General features: G+C 30.5%; 1 protein-coding gene across 7 annotated transcripts in view; it reads left to right on the top strand.

The window, feature by feature from the left end:
* Nucleotides 1–27,690, top strand: part of LOC125069689 (rap1 GTPase-activating protein 1) — a 264,762-nt gene that overhangs the window by 207,016 nt on the left and 30,056 nt on the right. Inside the window, exon 2 of one of the 7 annotated variants that reach the window (XM_047679227.1) lies at nucleotides 17,496–17,522. The exons of the other annotated variants lie outside the window; for them this stretch is intronic. Coding sequence (XP_047535183.1) covers nucleotides 17,496–17,522 — 27 coding nt within the window. The remainder of the gene's footprint in view (nucleotides 1–17,495; nucleotides 17,523–27,690) is intronic. 7 annotated transcript variants of the gene reach the window in all.

The following is a 27,690-nucleotide window of genomic DNA, read 5'->3' on the forward strand; positions in this document are numbered from 1 at the left end:
GTTAGTTTTCAATTGATTTGGCACAAGCTGTGGCTATTTAACTGGAAAGTAAATTTCCTTTACATTTCGTTTCTAAACGCCGATATGAAAATATGGAATAAAGAGATTGTGTATTTTTAAATTTATTGTGAAAGAAAATCGGTATGAATTATATATTGTAACATTTATTTGTGTGTATCAACACACACACATACAACTATAGATATTTATCAATCGATTTGTAATCTAGAATGACATACTTTCTTTATTCTGCTAATGCTATTATAAAATGTATGATACAATCATTGTTAATATATATAAAAATAGTTCGGCTTAAATATAAGGATTTATGAAATCGAATAGGATAAATAAATACCATTTATGTAAAATAATTCTTTCATGCTATTATTATGTGTCAATAATAAGATTTACAACTGTTAACAAATGCTGCTACATAGTCAGTTTCAGGATTACGAGTTTACGACAGATGACTGTCGTACATGTAATTTGATAACAACTTAATTATTTGTAAATATTATGTTTGTGATATATGGTGTTATCACGTTGTTTTAGATCAATAGTGTGATACGTTTGTACTTATTATTATCAATAAAAAATTATCTATATACGTAGAATATTTTGCGCGTAAAATAAACGCGTCATTTTATCCGTGGCTTGGTGGTACAACAACAACAGTACTTTAGCCTTGCTTTGCCTTAACTTGTCAAATCATTTGAAATAATTTTAACCTTTATCTTTTAGCTTTGTCAATTAATAAATTTCAATCACATGTTTAACTTTGATTAATAAGGCGTATTACTTGATGAAAGATTATGTAGATGATAAAAAAGTGTGGAGGTGTTGATATTCGTTATCGTATAAGTAATTATTCAATATTGTATTTAATTATCTTGGTAGCTGGTTGTCGAAAAAGAGTGAGTACTGAGTTTCTTGCCAAAATTTCTCGGTAGAATCTACATTTAGAATCATGTAAAATAACCATTAAAACCTGCTCGCAAAAGTATACTTAAATTAATTTTGATTTTGTCTTTTTCATTTCATTATTAATTCCAAAATATTACGCAAAAGGCATATGTTATACAAACAAAACAACGTCAGTTCCTTGTTTCTCCTCTGATTACCAAAAGTGAGAGTTATTGATATTGGTTCAGGCTACATTTATCATAATACAGTACGTATTTTGGCATTTGAATACCTAGCTTTATTATCGATGGAGATGTGAAAGGCGACGTTGAAGATATTAAGAATTCTAAGCAGAATTAAGTTTTATCGTAACACAAAAAATACTGGACCAACAAAAAAAAAAATTGACAAATAATTTTACCCATTTACCTATTTTTTTTTATTAGCAGCCCGTAAATGTCCCACTGCTGGGATAAAGGCCTCCTCTCCCTTTGAGGAGAAGGTTTGGAGCATATTCCTAACCTAACCTAACCTAACCTAACCTACCCATTTACCTAACCGACATGCAAATGATAATTCAGACCACAACGTGTCACTTGTATACAAATGTAATTTATAAATACATATTTCATTAATTAATTATCAATACAAGTATGCAACGATGGGCGATATTATTGGTGTTATATATTTTATCCTAAATAATTTAACGGTATCGCATAGCGCCTAAAATCGTAAGATCAATCGTGCTATTGTCAACCAACTAGTTTACATCAAAGTTATTACAAAATAAGATATTGGGAATATTGATAATTCATTGAATTTTAAAATAAATAATTAACAACGAATTCTTTATTTTAACTTTAAACTTGAATACATGTATATATACAGTCGAAAGAAACAAAAAACTTATAATTTAATAAAACTATTTTAATTATATTATTAATAACTTGAATATTATGAGGTTATTGACTTTAAATATGCTAATATATTTTTACGAATGTATTATATATAATAACCAGTAACAATAGCATTAATGGAGTAACTTTCATGAATTTAAAGCGGAGAGCCATCCATCTATCTTGAATTTGTTCGTTACTCAGCCAACTAGAACTTTTTGAAGAAATGAAGTACCAGTCTGAATGTAATTACATTTTTAAAAATATCTCACTGATTATTCAATTTCAAGTGTTTATTTTCTTAATTACTTTTAGTATTAAATTTAAATACTTCCTTCTCGTGTCGTTTAGAAAAAACTTGATATTATATTGCTTATATTCCTTACATATTATTACAAACATATAGAAAATATGCATGAAACTTAAAAATACCTCTGATAAAAATCAAGTTTGATATTTATAAAACGTAGTTATTATTTTTGAAACAACATTATTCATAAGTTAAGTGCACGAATATCACAAAGTGATACAACTAGGACGTTCCATTTTACGTCTTAAAACGTTCACAGCTTTTTTGTCATTAGACAATACAAACCGCTATGTCCCTGCATTTTAAATCTGTAATATCTTCGAAAATACTAATTAAAATTACATGCTGTAAAATCTATATTAAATGCACAATGTATTTAATTGTATAAGGATTAATGCTGTATTGATTAAAATCGCTTCGAAAATAAGCCATTATTTCTCGTAAAAAGTAAAGTATAGAAAATGGTTGTCGTGGACTATCCCAGAGAGATAGACATATACCATCTCGAACTTTTTTGAAGAACTTTTTAAGGTGTACAATACTGTAGTACATTATTTTGATCTATTCCGTAGGGTTCAGCCAGCGTTTGCAATGAAAGCGCAAAAAATGTGTTCACTTTAGAAACCTCTAAAATTATAAGTGTCTCTACTATATAGTAAGTACCTATTATACATATAAATCTTCCCGAATCAATCTTTCAATTAAAGAAACCGCATCAAAATCCGTTGTGTCATTTTAAAGATATAAGCATACAAAGCGACAGACAGCGTTAAGCGACTTTGTTATACTGTCTAATGATTCACAAATAGAGAAAAACATTAGGTATACGTGAAACAGACCGTTCTATACAATATATTAATCAGAGCACTTACATTTCTAGAAAATCTTTCTTTAGCGCTCTGTTTTTTTTATTTCCAATCAACTATTCAAATGTTCTCGTTCCACGTTTAGATATAAAAAATTTTAGCACATGATAAGGAAAAATAATTGTACGATATATTATTATCAGTCATTTAAAATACAAATATTATATGAATTGATATTTAAAATGTCCTTTCTAAGTTTCATTTATTATTTCCGCGTTAAAAAGCGACTTATAATAATATAAAATATATATTATTAGTATTAAACAAAAATATTATGAACAATTATTTTAAATAAGCAGATTTTATTACAATTACGTTCATATTGAGTGTCAGTGAACTGTTAACATTAAGTACCTACCAGAGCGCGGTAATTCTAAATAGCAATTTTGCGGTTATTAGTGCTAATTACCAGCCAATGCTTCCTATTAGTAGGCTGTTTCTGTTAAACCAATACAGTTAATTAACTCATAAGTTATTATCATTTAAAAACTTTCTGATCGGAACCGTTTATAGGTTTACTATCGCGGAGCAACGCTTGAAGGAAGTGGAGCAACCCATTTAAGATCTCGTTGTTAAAGTAACTTGAGTTTCTTGCCGGTTCTCTCGGTAGATTCTACATTCCGAACCGGTGGTAGTTTTACTTTAAATAGTTTGTTGAATGACGATTCAAAAGTACTTGTAAAAGCCTATTTGAATAAAGAATAATTTGATATGATTAATTTTTAATTTTTGCTCGCAATTTATTTCGTGCTTTAATGAGTGCCGCATTGGTGCAGCGTGTTGGAATCAACTCCAAATCTGCTTTTCAAACGAAAAGCGGAGGCTATATATTTTTTTCTAAATACTTTACTGTATATGTGTGTTTGTAACGATAAAATAAATTAATTATCTTGACATCATAAACAGTAATAAATTTGTAGAAGCTTATAGTGAAGATAAACTGCAGAGTTTAATAATGTAAGATTAGTCATCGGGGTCTCCTTGTGTTTGAGTTGTCTGACCAGTTCATAACGATTTGCGGTTTAACAATATTCAACGCCTTTATTGTTTAACAAATCTAGTCTTTATTTCATATGAAATAGAGGTTATTAAATTAGTTTTTTTTATATTTACCGATAAGTCAAATGTGTTTATAAGCGTTAAAAACAAAGTAATATCCACTTTAGACTCAACATGGAGGGATAGTAATGAATTCATAGTACCTGGTATACAATCTCGCTGACTCACGCATATCTTTTTGCATCAATGCCAACCGCATCAGCTCAACATGACTTTTTTACTGTCATAACAATAGAGTTCAGATTACAATGACAAAATATGATCTAGCACGAAATTATAATCGGCCCGACGTAATCGTCTTACTGTTTGAATAAATCAGTGTTGCAAACGGAGACAGGAGTTGTTTGCAAATAGAATATACGACACGCAATCGTTTCCATTTTTTAAAAGTTTTATTAAAAAAAGAAGCAAAGGATTGCTTGAAAACAATACTAAATTGTGTGCCTTTAATTTTTATTAGGAGTAATTATTTAGATTGTTATCAAGAACTGATCTTAGTGATAAATGAAATAATACCTGCGATATTTGTTTAAGGAACTGTTAGTAATAAGTTTCGTTCGTTGGTTTAAAATTATCTTCGAAAACATTACTCTCCTAAGTATTTCTAGTTATTTGAATATGGAAGTATATATCTTTGGAACAGTGTATGTAAACGTATTGGTTTCGTTCGGTATTCTACAAACACATTCAATGAATGTATCGGCTCTGAATAGGGTTCTGAGAACTATTGAACTTGAACACTATTGAACGTTTCAACTCAATTTGTAATCTACATTTTAGGATAATTCACTTGAATTGTATTGACTGACAGATATATAAGGTTGAGGGTAAGAAATATTAATTAATTCATATGTATATATAATTTAACTAATTTCCTCGTGTGACGGCGGCGTTTGTTGGGTACCTTATGATCTTTAGTCCTGAAAACGTGTATGCATTTCATCATGATTGGTTGAAGTAACGTAAAGTATCATCGCTTTTCGGCATTGAAAATGTAACAAACATACAAACTCACTTTCAGAATTATAATATTAGTGAGGATATATTGCGACACGGTGACATAAATATGCTTCCAATATGCTTGGCCAATCAAAATCGACTATTATCGTAGAGCAACATCCAAGAGACTTCTTCGAATATAATACATATGTATTTAGTAGATTATATAATTATAATAATTCCATTTATTTATTTTTTACATATATGTAGTTAAAAGTGAACTCATGTTAAAAGTGTTCTGTCTAATAAAGTCATTGACAATTTTATATTTATATTTACATTCTGACATTATTTGCACTTGAAAATCATTCACGTTACCGTAAAACGGACTCGTATAAATAAAATTACGGTTTGTTTAATAATAAATCGTTTCTATTTTTGAACTTCGAACGTTCGTTTTATTTAACGTGGTACGTTTTATACCGCGTATAAACAGTTGCATCGAAATGTATCGAATGAATCTCAAGTTGAATTTCTGTATTTATTTTTAGCGGCTTCTGCGAACGTGTGAAGAATAAAGAATAAGCTAGATATGGAAATATCCACAATTGTGATCTATTAAACAAATACCGTTACATAATATATTTACTTTGCCTACATATATCACAAAAAAGATTAATTTTTGAATGGATATCTTTATCCCAGTAATTAGGAGTATTTTATATGAATTAACGTTGGTTACATTAACGATATTTTTATCACCCCTTTCCGATCGTTAAACCCCACAGCTATTAATAAAGACTAGGTAATAAAAGGTAAAGTAAGATAAATCTGTCAAGAATCAATAATCTCAGAAACTATAACACCTACAAAATTTGGCAGAACGGATTTTACGGAAAATCACCTAAAAATAAAAATGGGGGTTGGAAGTTTGTGTTGTATACATTTTGCGTGGGTAAAGTCGCAGGTTCAGCTAGTTACTAATATTCCTATTTACCCCTCCTTTTAAGCTTGTCACTTGTGTTAGGAGTGGATACGACAATAGCCCAAGGGGTCAGGATCGATCCTGCGACATTTTACATCGCTAGGCGGCCTGTAAACCATTGCCTTATTGACGCTATACTTATATAGGATTTTTGGAACTTAGCTTTATAATATACGTTAATTTATCCAACAATGTCAACGCTGTAATTCCTCGTCAACTATTATTGACATCAGTAATTATATATCCCAGATGTAGTCATACATACATACATACATACATACATTAGCAGCATGTAAATTTGCCGCTGCTGGGCTAAAGGCCTCCTCTCCCTTTGAGGAGAAGGTTTGGAGCATATTCCACCACGCTGCTCCGATGTGGGTTGGTGGAATAGCAAGTGTAGTAAAAGTTCGGATATCAATCAGGTTTCACTTCAATAGCATTTATATTTTTATATAACTTTTAAACTGAAATTCATAACACAATTTCTATACGAAAAATTCAATATAAATATACGTAAATTTTGTTATTGTGTTGGATGACGTACTAGTTCTCTGATCTTAACTTCTATACCGTTATTTATTTATTTATTTATTTATTTATTTATTTGATCCACCAACATTTGTTCACATCATCACATACGTAAGAAAAATATACAATAGGAACACATAACTTAAAACTAGGTGTGACAAACATTTATAGGTAGATACATCATGCTTAATTACTATCTAAATTAGACCTCCCAGCGCGAGCCGCAGTAAAAACAAAAACAAAAATTAAAAAAAGGTAAAGTTACAAAAAAAAAAAAAAATTAAATAAACAATGAAAAGATTAAATTAAAAACTAAAAGTGAACCATAAGACGGACAAATACAATTTTAAGGTGACCGAGGTAAGGTGTTTATTTTATTTTATAAATAAATTTATGACTTCAACTGCCAGAAAATAAATTGTTGTAAGGAGTTTTATTATGAGTTAACCTCCTACGTTACAATATTAAAGCCTGTGTGTGTATCTGTGATGGATTTGATTTGATTTCTTGCCACTTCTATTCTATTCTATGTTGCATGTATAAAAGTGATATATCGAGACAGGCCTGGAAATGAAGATGATAATTTGTGATGTTATATAAATGTTCCAGAGTGGAATGTCTATAATCTGTAGTGTTCATTGCTGAAATTGGCTTTTGTTTGTTTGTAGACTATCAGTCAATTTAAATACAATTTATCTCTGTGTGTGTTGTGTGTCATTCACGATATTTTTTGCCCACAATATATCTGATATTTCATTTGAAGCCTTTAGAGACAGTGAATGTAGATCTAATTCTGTGTTTTGTTTTAATTGTTAACTACAGTTTAATGCAATACATAATAACTGAAGAATTTCGCAATATTTCGAGACAAGAAATACAAATAGATATATATGTATATAAACACAAAACGTGTATGAACAAAACTTCTAAATAATTCACAATGCAATCTTTGGCACTTTGAAAGTTAAATTTAAGACTAACTCTTGAACATTAATATTTAGATTACCAAACATCAGGTCGATTATTAACAAAATTTCAACGTTTAATGGAAATTCAGTCGGTAATTCCGTAAAAATCAATATTTACTATGAAACATCATCGATAACCGTTCAAAGCAAATATAACGGAATGTTAGTTCAAGTGACATACGTCTTGACCTTCAGTACTGTATACGATACCCAAGTAAATTGTAATTAAAATAACTCGATAATCTATATAAACGTATATTTATAAGTATTGTAAGTCCTGAATGTTATCTACGACTGGACCTCCTTACTAAGACTCCGCTGTCCGTTCGTCTATCTCTCCGACTGTCACCAGGCTGTATCTCATGAACCGTGTTAGTTACAAAGTTGAAATTTTCACAGGTGACATATTTCTGTTGCCGCTATCACAGCAAATACTAAAAAGGATAGAATAAATATTTAAATAAGGGGGTTTCAATACAACAGACATGATTTATTTGCAGTTTTTATAGATAATGGTACGGAACCCTTCGTGTGCGAGTCCGACTCGCACTAGGCCGGTTTTTTTCAATTAAATAATATATTGAAAGAGAGCGAATAAAGACATAAAACCACTTAAAACTAATAATAAAAAAATACATCAAAAGTACCACGACGTCCATGTGTTACTTGAAATAAATAAAAAATCTATTAGGTATTTAATGATAGTTACAAATACATGTAATAACAAAGCTTGCTTATGAGTTCAGTTTTAAAAATAATTTCCTACATATTATTTTATGTTTCCTCACATTTATGGCGCGAGTTACGATGCGATGCCATAAATTATAATCATTAATTGATAATCAGGATTTACTTGGTTTTCTTTCGGGTTAATATGTTTTCCTGTTGGCCAACGTAGATTAGGCACATATGGTGTTTGTATATTCGAAGTAGGTCACTGGTGTCGAACGAAAAAAGTGTATCTTTTTTTTATTTATGACGCTTTCATTTAAATTTCGAATTCCGTATTTCAATATTTTATCTACGCATGGATTAATGATTTATTCTCATATAAAATAAATTTGCTTAAGGATGTTTTTTGTTTTGTAGATTTAATTGAAGAAAAGTTTCACAAATAGATCGACTTAAAAGGGGCAAATATATTTTCATTAAAGGGTATTTCAGTCGAGGAGTTCTGGAATGTTATCGTATTTTAGGAAAGTGCATCCAACAGACGATCGATCGAACGACTAAACTATATATAAAACTATGCATCGTGACCCACTTAAGAAGTTTACCAGGATATTCTATCAAACCGGAAAGTTTCGACAACGACCAAAACTATCTGGAAAAGTGTCGATACTTTGATGTGGAACGTTTTTAGCTCAAAACACAATATTTTTAACGGGTTTAAGGTTCAGATACACATATAGCAGATTTTAATTTTAAACATCCAGATTTCATCAATCCATTATTGCCTTGTACGAGATAAATTGTAAATATTTTATCTGTTAAGCACGTGAAAATTGAGGTACCTTTTCCCGCAATCACATGTTCTCACCACTGAGCCATCCCGGTTCTTTGTTTGTATTAAATAATGATATATTTGTTTATTAATGTTCAATGTTTCTTAGTGGTTGCTTCAACTGCTAAAAAACATGGGTTCGATCCGGTTCATGAATAACTATTTGCATGGGACATATGTTTCTGGTGAATTATATTGGATTTAAATTTTAAAATACATATTACGCCCTATGTTTGTAGTTTAGGTAAGTTCAAATTAACTTGCATAATTAGTAGAGAACATAAAAAGTATTACGAATTTATAATTATGTATGTACATATCATATTGTTACTTACATGACGTTATAAATACATCCAATTTACTTTCATATGATAATATTATACGATAATATGATTACAAATAGAGATTGAAAATGAAAGCATTGGTTAATCATAGCTCTCATTTAGCCTTTATTGTATATTAAGTAAAAGTCACGTTTTATACGGCGTTATTCAAAGAGGTTGATCTCGTGGTGAAATCTACTTTACTTGCATGAGAACTTTCCATTGCACTTGTATGCTTTAAAAATAATCATAATCGAATTAATACAAATAAATAATATAAAACGTAAATACGTTTATATTTATATATCGAAAATGTTTATATCCAATGTTTATTCTTGTCTTGTTGTTATGTGTCACGATTTATTTGAAAAACATTTTTTTTTTATACAACTTCAGTGACAAATTACTAACTGTTTATATTTGTGATAGAATTTCATACTAAAGAAACTTTAAGCTTTTTCTATGTGACAGTTATGTTAATTTATTGTTCATATATTTAAGATCAATGTAGTAACTTTAAATATAGAAGTTTTAAGTGTCATTCATATTTACTTAATGTACGACAGAATAAAATGTTATATTAAAATGTTCAATAATATTTAGTTTTTTCAATATAATAAATATATTGACTAAGTTTAATGAAAACAAATTAATTGAACCTGAAAAATACATCCCAAAAGTTCGATGCAAATATATTAAGAACATCTACATAAATAGACAGACCGTAAATATTCATAAAAACTTCATTCGTTCAGTATTTAAATAAATTGCTCCCTTGTATACATAAGAAACTATATATTGGATCATATAAAACGTAACTGATAGTTAAGAAGCCAAAATTGTCATTTCCACTTGTATAGATAATTACGATCAGCCACGATACCGTTATTTCGACTGTAGGTAACTAGAGAAATCCATCAAGTCACTGAACTCAGATCTTTGAACATCCCATCTGTACGAGATTGTCACCACGGCCACGCGATCTATTGATCAAGCGTTTCATGCAACTGCAATCTGATTTCGAAAGTGATCGAGATGTATCCATTACAGCTACCGAGATAAATATTTCTGTTATCGTTACGTAATAACGTATGCAATTACATGATTTATTATTTTAATCTAATTTCATAATTCGTGAATTTACGGATTCGAAAATTGGAAACTTTTGTAATAATCTTGTTAAGCAAAATATACTCTTTATATTTATATGTTTGGGTTAGATGGCCTAGTGGTGTGAAGACGTGAATTTTAATCCAAAATAGCAGTTCAAAACCGGGTAAATATTACTGATTTTTTAAGTGTTCATTTGTTTTTCAATTCAGAGTGATCGGAGGTCATAAAACAGTGTAACATTAACAATTACCTACTATATTTATATAACTATGTTCTTTTTTCGAAGGAGCCATCGCTTCCTTATTGATATATCTCTATACATTATCTTTATATTCATGCAAAATATGTTAGTCTGATGTGAGGTAACATTTTTTATGTTCTCTTTGTACTGAATAGGTAATTAACCGTAGAATTAACGGTACTAAGTACATAATTAGTACAATAATGTCTATACATATATGTTTAGACCGTACAAGTATTTGAATAATATTATCTTTTGGGTGTTTAATTGTAATGAACTATGAAAGTTGAATTCATATACATAACTGAGGTTTGAACATAAAAACGCTTTACTCGTTCATGATATAACTGTTATAGAAGCGGTACAGTTTGGTACTGGAAAACTTTTTTTTTTATATAACATGACCAAAAACGATGTTATAAATCAAAATATACTTTCAAATTGGATCTTAAAAGCACGTTTATATCATTTTTAATGGATTAAATTGAATGAAACGCAACTTTACGTTTGGAATAATTGTTATGGATTTCATTTACTCTTTTTCTCAAATGTTAATACTATAATTAATCATTGAGTTCTAAGACAAGAGTGAAACTTTGAGAATGATTTTTGATGAATGATATGATATTATATGTAGATTAATTGATATATTATGTATTTTTCTCATCAGGTTTTATGTTAACAAAATACCATCAAGGTAATTTATTCTTAATTAAATAATAGAGGTAGAAGACTTGTACCCCCTACACTATCTTAGTTACTAACGTTTTTAAATATACAATAAATAAATATTACATTGAAAGTATAAAGTATATTAAATATAAAATTTACTGGTATTGCAAATTAAAAATTAGCAAGAAATACATTTATAAATACTTACAGATTTTTTTAATAAAAACAGTTTTAACTAGATATATATAATATATATAACAATGTAAAAAAAAACAATATAGTACATACCACTTGTATTGTTTAATTGACAAAGAAATGTATTGCGAACTCCGAATATTTTAATTACGAAACGTGTTTAATTTAATTAAATGAGTCCTCAGGTCGGTTTTCAGGCAAAAAGCACCGCGGGCCCGCATTAAGTGCACGTTAGCTTACAAAGAATTACGTTCCTGATGCGGGTGGTAACAGCCTTAGGAAAACCTTACACTAAAATTTAAACAATTTACAGTCTGTGAACATTTCACAAACATCCCGCTGAGTTCCTTTTACACGTTCTTTCCATGTGGTGTTGGTGTGGTGGATTTTTGAAAATCAATAAGAAATTGTAATGCTTATATCAAGATTGACTCACCACCGCCCATAGACAAAGGCGCTTTAAGAAATATTAACGATTCCTTACATCACCTATGCGCCACCAACCTTGGGAACTAAGATGTCCCTTGTGCCTGTGATTACACTGGCCCACTCACTCTTCTAACCGGAACACAACTATACAGTGTACTGTTATTTGGAGGTAGAATATCTGATGAGTGGGTGGTACCTATCCAGACGGGCTTGCACAAAGCCCTACCACCAAGTAAGCAAGCACATCTACAACCATCATCGTTATATTTTAGCCAATTTACAAAACCCTAATGAATTATACACCGAGAAAGGTCCTCATGACTCACTATTTCTATTGTCGAAGACATTATTAAAATCCATTGGATAGTTTTTGTTTTTATCGCTTTAAGATATATTGACAGATCGTTTTATAATATGTAGTGGAAATATAAGTTAGTTGTGTGCTTTGGGAATATTCATAATTTATTATAAGGTTATTATAAAAGTGGAGAGTTTGTTTATAAAGTCCAATATAAAAGTACTTCGAAAGTATAATCGACGAAACGAGAACTTTTTTAGCGTAGTTTTACACTTGAAACATTTTCCACGTTCAAGTTTGCGAGTGACCTACAGAAATATGTACATTTCATGAATTATATTTGTACCAGCATTCATTAAGACCAATGCAGTTATGGGAATGAATTTCATTGAAGTAGAAAATATATTATATACCTTTAACGCTTTATGGTACTTTCAAACAGTCTTTAATCATTTTATATGAATATACATTTAAACCAATTACAATATTACTTTTAATTAAAAAATATGTAATTTGAAAAAATACTATTTATTGTAGAAACAATCGATCTATTATTTAAAAAAAGTACACTCAGAAAATGTCAGGTCTAAAGAATGCCTTAAGTAACATTATAGGTAGTTACTACCTTTATGTAAATGTATACCAATTATACGTAGAGGAGTATAACGGCAGAACGCTTTTGTGATTTTTAACAAGACATAACGATGTCACACAAATCCCCATACAGTATTAAACATCTTATCTAACGGCGGATGTAAGTCAGCTTATTTTAAAATCCGAAGAGTTTTCCTATTTCGCTCGCCAGGTGCACTATGCCACGTGAAATGGGAAAATTCATTTCATTTTTTGCACGACCGAGGCCAACCTTGTCGTCATTGCGGTGTATAAGCGCTACAGCGCTATAGCGAAGCCTCTACAAAAATTACAAGAAAAAGAGTTGAGATTTTTGTTTTTTTTTTTTATTCGTTCGCTGAAAATTGTCCGGTTTAATAATATTTCAAAAGTGGCAACATAATAACAGTTTTATAAGCATTGTTGTAATACTAGAAAATTTCGGGGGTTCTGAATTCAAGTACCTACCAACTTCCATGTTTGTAGCTCGCAATACTTTTATCTTTACTTTTATAAATTCATTTACTATTGAATGCGTGACATTAGGATTAAGTGCGGCCTATATTATATAATAATGTATAATTTTAAAAAAAGATTATTTTTCTGTGTTTTATACAATAGTTATTTTCCGCATCCCTGATTGGTCTATTTCAAAAGCAAAACACAAAACCGGAAAATAAAACGTTGCCAAAGATGAACCGTTGTTTATTCTATTCAAATTGCGTGACCGATTTGGCACTTGACGCGTCACTTATCACGATACGGCGCGGCGTGACAACTCCGTGACATGAATTGTTTAAAGTGCTTAGTTTACGATGATCCACACTTCCAGGCACATCACATTTACATGTAACCCTTATATCATTAACAGTAAGAACTATTATGGTATATCAATTGATTCTTCTCTTTAAAGGAGTTGTCGCCGTTCTGTCTACAAATGAAGATACATTATGACATTTGTTATAATTGGACATGCTGCTGTCACTTTCGTCGTGGATACGGATTAGCACTTTCATTTATGATTCCTTTCGAAATAAAATATATTTTCTTCATAATATATTATACACGGTGCCCCGCGCAGTTGCATCCGAGTTAAACGTTCCTGATCATCCCATGTGGGCCGTAGCGTGATGCTAAATATCTCTAAAGTATCTTAAGAATTGGGTTACTAAATGCAAAAATATTTTTTCAAATCCGGAGATTAGCGCGTTTAAACAAATTAATTCTTCAGCTGTATTATGTTGATATAGATTAAACTTTTAAACGAACTGGGGATTATAGAATTTTTTTAATCACTCGAAATATATACAACAATAATATTTCAGATACGCTGTTATTGCTATTGGGTCTATATTCTCAACGATTAACGATTACTCGTCACTTGGTTCGAAGCCAAAAGCAATTATCGATTATATCATAATCGGCATAATCTTAAATATGTACTTTCGTTGAAGTGTTCGCGGTTTTAACAAATAGAATTCATTTCATAATAAATAGTTTCTCTTATATTTATATATAATTAATTTCTGTTCTATTTACATCGAAGAATCGGAAACATACCGCCTACACTAAAGTATTAAATTTAAACTCGTAGCTCAACGATTGCAAAACAAAGCTGGAATAATATTACCTTTGCGTGGGTTTAAATAGGCAGAAGTGTCATAGTGCGAATTCATGTCGTTATTGCGTTGACCCAAACCAGACAAACATTACGCTATTATTCAGTAAATGTAGGACAAAATGGTAACACACGGTGTCAATATAATCCGACCTGAGTCAGTTAGTTAGTGATGTTATTATGGCAGGGTCAATGTTCGCTTTCGCCATTGACTGGTTATACAACCATTGAAAATAAAATTATTCGTGTTTTAATTTCAATGCAAGATGCATTACGAGTAACTGATATATTTTTGCTTAGTTAAGTCCGTACAGATGATACATCTTGCGATTTAGATCTTCATATCGTTTCAAATATTAAAATTAAATATTTCAATTAATAATAATTGATGCGTTTGTGCGAGTCCGTCTAGGTTATGTTTCTTATCATCATTATGTTTCCGTTTGAAGGATTACTGAGCTAATGCAATTTCAGACACAAGGGACAAGATTGGGGGGGCATTGGCGATTTAAGGAATTGTAAATATTTTTACAGCGCCTATGTCTATAAGCGTTGGTGACCACTTACCATTGGGTGACCCATATGCTCTTTATTATAAGATATATATTATTGGTTAAAAAATAAAACCGTTGTATAATTTATTAAATGCATGTTTAAAGTATTTATTAAATAGAAATCATAATCATTAAAAATTTATTCTACGTTATTAACGAATGATTAAAAGAGCACCACAACAAGTTTGTTAAGTAAATATTTATAACAATGAAATAAAGTGATAATAACCATAAGAACATCTACAGCTAACAGTACATGGCGTCAGTGATGAGGTCAAAAGTATTACCGATAAAAGCAAATTGCGTAATGATGTTCCTTTTCTATACTTCGTTCATTATCGAGAAACTAAATAGAGCGGTGTCCGGTATCACACTTCAAATAGTCGGAGATAGCGTTGATAGTAAAATATTGATTCGTCCTATCTCATTACCAAGAAATGCTTACAATCTGCTAATGTTATTATATAACTTTGGCGACTGACGATTACAATTACATTTCGGCTCACAGCCAACCAAACTCTACCCCAATACCCCATTCAACACCTATTCTACCTCCAGCAATAGTCCTTAATAGCAATATTTATTATATTACATATCAGTATTGTTGTATTCCGGTTTGAGGGAGATTGAGCCAGGATATCAGGCACAAGGGTCACAACATCTTAGCTCCTAAGGTTGGTGGCGCATTCGTCATGTAAGGAATAGTTATTGTTTCTTGCAGCGAAGATATCTACATGTGGCGATGACTTACCATCAGGTGGCTCATACGCCCGTCCACATACCTATATCAAAATATGTATACTGCCTTACGTATGCAAATGTTGCTCTTACAAAAACTATATAAATGAGATCTGATATATATTTACAACTTCAATGTCAGTAGTAAAAAAGAAACATCTTATATAAATCTTCTGTATGCCTGTATGTTACTGAACTCTTTAATGATTTTTTTTAGTGCACTCGGCAGAATTCGCGATGAGCACCTTATATATTTTTAATTAAATGAAACAAAATCGTAATTTAAAGTACGTCACTGTTGGTTAATTTTAAGGTATAAGTACCAAATCGTTGACCTCGTTTGTGAATATTCTATTGATTAAATACAAATTATTTTAATTGTTTCCAATTTCATTTAATACAAAAATATTTTTTCATATATTATATAATGTTATGACGGTTTTGAAATACGATAATTTCATACAGAAATGATCATACATATATATTATATAAATATTTTCTTTCTTATCGTACCCCAAGACTTACTGTATTTATTCTCTGTTTCCGATATTTTATAGTACGAATGTTTCAAGATAAGCTCCCCTTACATCTTTATTTCTTCGATATATTCATGTCTCCGCATAAATTTCCGATATGAAAAGAGACTAAAGTGTACTATTGAGTACACGAATATTCAAAAATATCATTTTGAATATTATACCGAAAAATTTAAAAGTTAAGTAAGAAAATCCTTAGTATAGTGAAATGAAATACTTGTTTTTGTTTAAAATCGGATTGTTTTTTTAAAATGTAAATATAAGTAACATGGACTAAGCTAACCAAACCTCTTCTTTTAAGTTTTGAGTTTATTCCATCAAGCTGTTCCAATTCGGGTTATACACATGAGGCAGATTTTTATCCAATACACGCTGATAACACACTAAACAAAAGGTCATGTAGGCTTTACTGTACTCTTAATTCAGCTCAACCCGTTAATAAGACCATCGCAGTTATCTTATAATTTATATACAGAATGATGTATATTTTAAATTTAATCTGAGTAAGCCTTGCATAATCTTGCATTAATTATATTATATAGTCAATTATATCAGTAATAAATTAACTAGGAATATGTTATCTATATATTTATAAACCGAGTCATATAACACTTTCATATACGATTTAAAAACCACAGATAATATATCATAGAATTATAACATCATATTAATTATAATGCTTTACACCCTATTCAAATATTAGTTAAGTCATTTTCACATTGCATTGCTAATTCTAGCGTTTCTGTAGGCTTAACTGGCTTAACGGCTGTTCAGTACAAAGACAACGCGGAGCTGTTTAAAGCTATTCAATATAATATAGACGTCGTTGTATCCATAGGTACATATTCTCGGCTGAGCTTAATCCGGATAGACAGGGCTCAGACCAGCTGGGAAACAATAGTCGGTAAATATATCTTGTGGGAATTTTTCTCAATGATACTGTCGACGATATATTTATAAATAATTTTATGATTTTGTAATACTTTGTCAATCAGAGTTGCATTTTTCGCATAACTTATTCCCAGTAGAGCAGCAGAGAGAATCAGAGGGATTGTAGAAGCTTCAAGCCTTCCAAAGAGGTTTATATCTATATGTGGGACAAAAGCGGCTGTTACGGTGTTTTCATTTATAAAAAGAGAAAAAAATAATTCTACAATAGACTTAGTGTTTCGTAATATATATCTAATTGTTATTTAATTTTGTTACAGGTATTTTGGGACAAGAATCACACGTTGGTAAGGGACGCAATGCCGTGAAATTCATTTATATAACTTAAATAAGTGACTCATTCACGCGTTAAAATGCGGAAGTTGAAATTAACGCGCGAACAGAAACGAAATTAATTAAAATAGTTCCATACATTCTTGAAATAAAAAAAAAAAAAAACCATCAACTTATGAAAGCGTAACGACAAACTAAAACCAGTATAAATAAATATAATTAGGCTGACATGGTTAAATTTTAAAGCGTTAAATATTTAATTAAAAGCGCTTAAAAAAAACTTAATTCGATGTCATGAAAACGTACAGGAATACAATAAATTTTAGCGAATATGGCTTTATGAAAAGGCGTCTTGTTTGGCAACGTAACCGCTGTTTTGTCGGCGCTGAACAATTTTTTTTTGCTTCACTCCGCGCCTCATTCTGCTCCCACTGCATTTTTCATTCGAAAGCTGAAAACTCGGTGTATTCATACCAGAATATTATCTTGGTTCAATACTTAAAACTTCCGCGCACAATGCAGTCTATTTACGCTAAAGTATTCCATATTTTTATAACGAATCTAACAATTTTTAATGAAATTAATTTAAAATATACAAATTTTATGAAAGAGTGGTATAATGCGGCTTAGATGGGAGTTTGAAATAATGGCTGCATAATTTGATAACTTGCTTCTCAAATACATTCATATATATACTTATATACATATATGCATTATATAAATCAAGTTTATGTTTTTTATAGCTACTTTATAAGTAACGTTGTAGTAATAGTAATTAGTTTCAAACAATTAGGTACAGTTTCTCGAAATGTGCTTCAATTATATTCTCGTGAGTAAATTCTTCAGTCAGTCTTTCAGTCAGTTTGACAAGAGTGATTTTTTTTTTCCAAATCAGTCGAAGAAACAGCCGGGCAATGTTCCACTGCTGGCCAGAAACTGGACGATTTGGTTATTGCAATTCGTGCTAAAATTTAATCCAAAATATGCACATTTTCTCAGGATGATCATATCGGAGAGTATGAAATGATATTAAACATAAAAAAAATTAGGCACATGAAAATCGCGCGATCTTATTTTAAAATCTACGTTTTTTATCCACTAGGCCATATCGGTATGACATGTAATTCGCGTAGACATCGTCTGTCAGAACTTTTGGTTTTATTTCGCCAGTCTCAGACGTCAATAACGTGCGCAATGAGATGTGGAATGGTAAACGATTTTCAAATTGAAATTTTTTATCTCATCAATTTTATTTTACGCTACATAAATAAAAAAAATATATTTCATCGCGCTCTGCATTGCGATACATTTAATAAAGTTAATAGGTTTTTGATTGATTGCAAAAATAAACATTGATTATGACTTCAGAAAAACGAATAGTATATTTATGATTATATATCAACCCCACCTTACCCTACAACCAAAGATAATCAGATTTGTTAATATATCTCTCAGTATAAATACACTATCGAAAATTATTAAAATCACTTACTTGATCACTGAATGGCAACTAGTACACTGCGTACTATTTTTACATATTTTTACATATTACTATTGTATTTTGACGATCACGATTACTTATTTCTATTACTATCGGTACCAACCGTTCATCACGTATGGTGTATTTACCACCAAGCAGCAATATTTAGTATCGTTAAGGGTTGAGTGAGAGAATGTAATAACATACACAAGCGACATAACATATCAGTTCCCAAGGTTGTAAGCGAATTGATTGTCTAAAAATGATTAAAATTTCATAAAGCACCAATGTCAAGGGGCAGTGTGCTTACCAGGCACGTTTGCTCGTCTGCCTATAAATGCCATAAATTTTCTTTTTACCTAAAATTTTATGTAAAAAGTTATTATTAGATTTTTTTTTAATTTATCGGATAAATATTTCATAGGGCATATCTATGTAAATATCAGAGTTACCAAAAATGAACTGCAAAAGGTTAAGGAAGTCAAAAGCGTAACACTGTGAAGAAAGCTTTCGTGAAGCTAGTGACCTTTTTAACATTTCTTAAAGGTATAAAGGCGTCTATTGTTCTAATGTGCCTTTCTGCCTTTTTGACTTGCAACTAACTGCCCTAGTGCTTTGTTCCTACCTTTTTAATTTCCTTATGTGTTTTTCTTAAAGAAACGACATTGTCACAGAGACAATATTAACTTTCGTTACTGAATAAAAAACTGCACAATGGCTGTTTTATGTTAAACGTTTTGTCACCAAATTTTTGATAAATGTAACACCTTGGTCTATATGTATGGAGATGTAAAAAAGAACAGACAAGAATAAAAGTTAGAACTACATTATATTTGTAACGTAACCTACTACTTATATTTTAAATCAAACGCAGTATTTGTTGTATATTATACGTATATAGAGATTTATTTCCGCCACAGTTATGCTCTGTCGTTATTACTTTTTTATTAAATAATACTTCAGATCGTACTTCTCTATCAGAACTTTGTAAAGACTCATAACTTTTCGAGTATAATATTATTATAAAAGTTTACCGCAGCCTATCGAATGTCTAGTTTTAAATTGAAATTTGAAAGCCTAAGTTCGTCAGAGCCTGAAACTTGGAGAGCTCGATATCGTCAATTAGTTCGCTGGCTCGAGTATGAGTTGAGGCTGCCTGAGTGCCTGACTCAGCCTGAGTGTAGTCAACTTGTGCTCGAAGCTCGAGTCCAATTTACGTTACAGTCTACGTTAGATCTGTTAAAAACAGACGGATTTTTGTATAAATGTCCCATCACAATATACTACTGCATCACAACACAGATAGCTCTATATACGCGTACATATTAGTTAGTGCTATTTTCTTTACAACATACACTTACATGAAAAAAGGTTACATGTATAAAATACATCAACGAACTGATCGAAATAGACGATAAGTAAAAATGAATATTATCGTTCAATGGTTCACAAAATAAAACAAATAAATTAAACAATGTTCCATTTTTAAATTTTAATATATAATGTTACGCTATAAATCGCACCACATACTAACCATAGGAATAAAAAATGTAATTATGTTGTCTATCAGGATCGTTTGTTTGGGCGGGCGGCGCTGGGGCAACGACCTCGCTAATAACTTCCGTTTACCTGCGAACGTAGGCCAGACTAGGCTTTGAACGTGAAAAATGAATTTAGTTTACAATATGAAACATGGTGACGCTAAATTTAAAAAAAAATTATGAATAAATCTTTTCAGTACTAGATTTTTTCTTTTCTGTTATGACGTATGTTTACGCTCGTTGTTAGTATATTTTTTTCTTTTATTGCGTTATAAAACCTTATTTGTAACCATCTTATTTTTAAGTCGTTTATTAGTACTTAAATGTTTTGATATCATGATGATAATTCTATATAGAATTACTGGTATCTTAAATAAAATTATAAACAAGAAACAATTTGAATTTAAATAAAGAACAAAATATTACTACTCGTGACATATCAGATATAATGTGGTAAAAGTATTGTCAGCTACGAGAATGTAAAGGTAAAAGGCGATGTTCAAAGTTGTCAATACTCTAACATTTGCCAACGGCAATTTTACCTGCCAAGTAGTCTTGATACTTAAAGAGGGTGTCACCTTTGAAAACAACCGTTAGTGACTTATATCGAAAGTTTACTGGTTTCTTCATAATGTTACATTCGTAATTATACCCGAGGTATTATTTTTCTACATTTAATAGAAATAAAGACTTATTCTTAAAAGAAAAAGTTATATGATTTTTCTGATAAAAGACAAGATCATTAAAAAGTTTTCCTTTTAAGAACGTCGTCAGAAAAAGAATTATTAAAATTACAAACATTTTAAAGGAAGTCTTTTAGTTAAATGAATATGTATGAACGAACGAACTATTGTATATTATAGTTAAATTACCATTTGTTTCCGAAGCACTGACTCGCTAACATTAAACTAAGTAATTAGATTAATATGTTGGTTTTCAAAAATATTGCTAATAATGCTCAGTGATTTAAATGTTATACACACAATTTCAACTATTTCGACTGCATTTATTTTAACCAGCTATTACTTGTCTAATAGTCGATTCAATGTGTCAGTGTTCAAGGAGCTAGTTTATATGACGGTAGATTCCGAGGTGTTAAAGTCCTGCGTGGACAATTAAAATGAAAAATTACGACTAGTAGCCAACAAAACGAGAATACAGAGTAAAAATTACTATGTAATTATTGTTCTTTTGAAATAAAAATCACTTATTGTACTTGATAATACAAAATCAGATCAAGAATACGTTTCTGTAATAAACTGTTCCCTTGATTTAATACATAGTCGATCGACTAAAATTCAATCCGACCTACATTGCCTTTCAATGTGCCTTCCATATACCCGTTCCGCCTAAGGGTATGCAAATATAAACTTTAAGCTAAATTAGCCGCTATGTTTATAGCAAGAGAGGATAATTTCAAACGAATAGGTTTTTGTGTACGGAAACGAAGAAGTTATTGAATGCATTGCGGCAATGGTGTCGAATATTGTTAGTTTGTTGTTTCAAAATAGTTTGTTTTGTTGTTTAATACGTACAAGCTATTTGATTAAGCTATACTATATTTAGCGACTCGGTATTTATTTGTCAAATGTTTAAAAAACTAATTTTCGCTAACGGCTTCACTCGCCAGTGCCACTCGCGGTTTAGCGTTTAATCGTCAGGTGCTATGCATAAAAACGTATCGTACGACGTCCTCCCTTGCAGTTCCAAAGCAGTTGCTTGCAGTTTCTTGCAGATCATTGCAGTTTACTTCATATCAAATTCGGTTAGGTTAGGTTAGGTCAGGGAGGATAAAGTATACTTCATTTATCTAAAATAAAATAAAATTTATCTGGATACGAGAAATTTTATTCGAAATAAATTTTCTTATAGACAATTTTGAGTTGGGAATGTAGATTTTACAGAACTTGCAAGAAAATGATAAGTTACTTTTAATTTTACTATCAATTAAATTTTATCAAGTATACTAAACAAATAATTATTACGTATTATATATAGCTTCTATATATTATCTATGAATTATAATTAAAGTATCTACTCTTATTTTTCATGTCAATTCGCTATTATTAAAGAATAACATTGTTTCATCTGTTGAACATTATAGAATATCATTTAAACAAAATTATAAGTATACTTGTTTTTCAAAATAAAACCATTTTGAATATCTAATTTTACATATTGTAATAATTACCAAGGCAGTATTAATTATAACTTATAAATTATCATAAACCCATGCATATAATTGAACACGCATGGCCGCTGAAGAAAATCATGGGAATTTTTCTTCTATTGTATCATTTACATAAGCCTATGCAGATTAAATAGTACGCAGTTTTAAGATAGCCACAGTCACGAGGGCTCTTTTCTCACGAAACTCGTTCCGGTCAGTGAGTTCATTTTTTGTTTTAAATTATTATCATGGAGATTGAAATGAACAATAGCGTGTTGTATTTTTGATAGAAGTAACAATAATAATAATAATAATATTTATAATTATTAAAATGTTATAAGATATGTGATGAAATTTTAGTAGTAGATGAAAGAGCGTAAGTAACTCAGTACCGTTATAAATGTTAAGCTTTGTGAAACCGTCGAAAAAACAAATCAATATACATTCATTGCGAATAAAATACAAATAAATATTACGTTTGCTGGTTGATAAATTTTTCAAGTTGTTATTAGTAAATAAAACAATCTTGTTCGTTCATATGGTATATTTAATATCGTGACAGTATTGCAACAAAGGCGTTAGATTGGATTTGAATCGGTTTCACAACAGATTGATTTGAACTTTTTCTCTTCGTATCGTTTGTTTTGTACAGACCACGAATCGTATGACTTGATTCAATTCAATTCTAAAAGAAATGTGGTCAAAATAAAATATGTATTTTTTTTATTCATTTTATTGAATGAATCTTACGTTTACTTTACATTATGATGAACTGTTATTATTTATAAGATTAGTATCTAATAAATCATCTTTTGGAGGAATCATAAAAGCGAAAGTGAGTCTTTTCACGTCTTCACGGTTGGTCATTATGAAATTTCATGTCTGTTGTCAGTAATGTTAAAAAAAAATAAACCTACAGTCACCGTCTCACGAGTGGTGCCGCGGTCAAGAGCTACTTACTAATATTCTATTTGCCCCTCTAAATAAACGTAGATCTTGTAAAACGAATGGGGAGTAGATTAACGTCAATCCATATATACCTTTAAGTTAAACGTCAAACTTAAGAATTGCACTATTTATATATAGTACTACTTGCGTTATATCAATATTATTTTCGTTATTTAAAAGAAAGTTATATAATAATTTGATTTGAAATGATCAAACGTCACATTAGAACTTATGATTCAGTATCCATAAACTCAAATGAAATAATATTTACCTTGACGCTTTTTAAGACTACAGACATTAATTTAATATGAGTCATCCTTAAACGTGTTTAGTTGTTTACGTTTCAAGTTTTAACGCCGCAAGCGTAATTTGTGTTACCAAAACTTCACTTCGGCTGGGAATGCGAACCATTCGTGCGCATTTGGGCCTTTGGACGTAATAGATCTTTTATGACCAAAATGTATGTCACATAACACTTTCTTTAGTGAACCTGTTACTGGTTCTCTTTACGTATACTTTCTCATTTCACATGTGTGTTCTGTAGGTATTCTGTTGTAATTGTTTTTTTGTCTATTTAGAGTAAGAAACTGTTGTATTTAGAAACTATATTAAAACTCACAATCAAATATACTATATTTGAGTAGGCTTTTTGAGTCGTCAGAATTTAATTTGCAGAATTATATTAAAATAGAAAAACGAGAAGAACCGGCAATAAACTTAGTACTATGATATTATAGCAAAATTAAAAAAACAAAAAATAAATAGCTTATTCCATCATGATATCTATTTGGTATACACATTTTGACTTTCATCCGACTCAGTCATTGCCTACTACTGAACAATTTTAGATAACGTCAAAATAATATTTCTGTTATAAGTTATAAATAGAGTTTGAATTTTGCAGCAGTTTATATCTATCTTATAGACGCTGTTATCAAATATATAGGCTCATGTATCCCCAGTTAGCCACATGGGAAATATCAGACTTGCTATATTCTCGCTAATGCTCTAGTTTCTATTATTTAATGCGTATGACCAAACGTCTAGTAGAGTCCTATTATTGCAAGTTCGTTTATCTCCCCAACTCTCTAATTCACAACTCACTTCGATACCAAACGGAATGAAAACTAATTCCCCGACGTAGTTTACGAAATCCAACTCCACAATTACTGTTTCGAAGCTACTTGATTTATAACTTTAAAGCCCGCTAACGATTGTGTTTCTTGAGTTTAATTCTGTTTTCTTTTTAAAAAATAAATACTAATTACAGCTGAGTTTTTTTAAATACTTAGATTTTATCCAAGTTTCACGTGTTGTGTCGGTCTCGTTTTAATTATCCGTTTATTAACTGCTTCAGACTGACGCTGCGTAGTCTTATTTGACAGTTCGTCGTATCTGCGTTCACATTCGTAAGCTCATAATAGTATTCAAGAGCGATGCGCATGGAAAATTAGCACTGGTGCATTTTTGTACAACACAATGATGCAAACCCGGAGCTCAGCATTCGCTTTGTGAGGGAATACTCCCGTTCACAATTATGAACTTTTTGAATAAAAGCAGATTCACTTTACATTGGTGTATGGGAGTGGTTCATTACGCGACGTGTTTTAATGATACCATCATCGCTTCATCAACTCCAAGCACGCTGCGAATGTTTTATTTTTCTCATTAAAATTTAGCAACAAAATTTCAGATACAATTCACTAGTTGGTAACAAGGTTACTAGTTTGTTGTGTTTGTATATGCATCACAATAGCCGTAATCTCTTCATACATCACTAATAAGTCATTGAGAACCGTCAAGAAGTTTTAAAACGAAAATGAATTGCGCGGAACGAATTTACGTCATACCTTTGTGATTCTCAAAACATAAACGAGTCTGAGAACTTGACTGCTTTGTATGTAAGGTAATTTTATATTGCGTACAACGTACCTTTGAACGCCATATCTGGCAGTCATCTAAATATTCTAATCATTCCTAGAGTTATTGTGATTAATCGAATGAATTAGTTCTCGGAGAATACTACAATAACTTATAAATATTAGAATAAATCAAAGCTTATTATTTAAAAATTGTAGTGTTTCATTTATTCTTATTTATTATTAAGTATTGGTTTTAAAATGGGAGATTATTTTCGTCGCTTTAAAAAGTTTGATAGACGAGTATATTCTATACGTTCTTGCTACACAAAATGAACTTTCTTGCTGCAATATTACGATTGTATCGCTTATGGGAGGAGTTTGTTGCGAGTTCACCTAAAACAGAATGGTCCATATTTCTTTCAGATCACTCTCAAAAACAATAGCTAATTTCCTTGTACCATGTTATTATACGATTCTTGGAACAATGACTTTTGTTTGAGATTCGAAATGACTTTAAATTTATGAAGGAAAACATGCCATATCGTAAATCGTCACACCTATTTCATCGTTAGGAAGAAGTTCAATTCGAGATATATACGTGGAAGAATTTCATCCGACTCATGTAGGTTTCCTCACCATGTTTTTCTTCTAGGTACATTAAATTATGTACATATATTAGGCACATGGAAACTCGTTGGTGCTTGCCCGGATTTGAATCACGTAATCTAACGTAGGTTTAACAATTAGATACATCTTTTTACAATTTTTTTTTATAAATATATTTTTTTTGTAACTCCAAAAAGGTCAAATGTACAATTAGATAAAGGAAGAATGACAGTATACACGCACATTGATGCGACCTTGAATTAAAAAAAAAACAACCTCATAGATTAAAGATTGCAGCGCTCATTTACCGGTCCGATAAACGCAATTACTGGGTCTACCAAAGTACTCTTCGCTCAGAGGCTTTCAATGGTAACTTCTGGAAGTTTTTCAGTCGCTCTGAAATTATGTCAATGACTTCTCCTTTTCTCCGGTTACTCTAGCTGCAGTTGAATAATATTTATTTTTACTGTCTACAGTTTATGAATATCATACTTTTTATTCTATGTGAAGATTATAATTAAAAATATCATTATTCAAATGAACTACAGTTACCTTTAACATTTTATGTTCATTAGTAGGATTGTGCTGATTGATATTAAATGTATTATTATAAAACAAAACAAAGGCTAGACTGTTCCTGTGTTGTTGAGTTATCTTAAAAACATCTCGTTGAATAAGATATCTTTATATCAATCTGTAAATGTAGAAATTAGGCTTGGCGAAGTATCTCGGTACTCCCAGAGCATCTTAAGATAAAGGGAGACGTCATTTAGAATAAATGTTAAGCTAATGTCGGAATGAAAACAGAAGGTATCCTTATTTGGAAATGTTATTTTCATTCGATCTTCAACATTTATCTTACGTTACTTAAGATTTATCTAGAATTAGAATTGAACATGTAGTCGTAAGAATTACTCGCAACTAGGAAAGCTTGGAAATACTGATTGGATTGAATTTCATCGTATCAGGAAAGGTAGATTTTTCAAAGACTTTACTCAATATAAGTTTAAAATAAATGTTATAATATATGAAATTTATTTAGTCAATTACATAATTTTAAACGAATTAGTTTTGGTATAAATGTCATCTATACATATAATAAAATTGATGTATCTGTTTGTAATACTAAAATAACTACTTATTACTAAATGCATATACACGGTATATATACGAAAAAACATTTTTACAATTTTTGTCTGTCTGTCTGTTTGTTCCGGCTAATCTCTGGAATGGCTGGACAGATTTTGACGAGACTTTCACTGACAGATAGATGATGTAATAAGGAATAACTTCGGCTTTTATTGTAGAATTATATATAAATTAATACAAAAGTTACGCTGCGTTGTCCAAATAATTTAAATTCAAACGCGCACGAAGTCGTAGGCACGTATGTAAAAATAAAACTATACAATCACGTATAAATTACTAGTTATCGCCACAATATCTTTATAATTTATAGCCTATGCGTTATTCTGATGTAAAAGGTATATTATTGTAAAGTTTCATTAAAAATCAATTCAGTAGGTTTTGCTTGAAAGAGTAACAAACATCCATATATATGAATGATGGTAAAAG

Source organism: Vanessa atalanta, chromosome 16 (genome assembly GCF_905147765.1).
Source record: "Vanessa atalanta chromosome 16, ilVanAtal1.2, whole genome shotgun sequence".
NCBI classification, from domain to species: Eukaryota; Metazoa; Arthropoda; class Insecta; order Lepidoptera; family Nymphalidae; genus Vanessa; species Vanessa atalanta.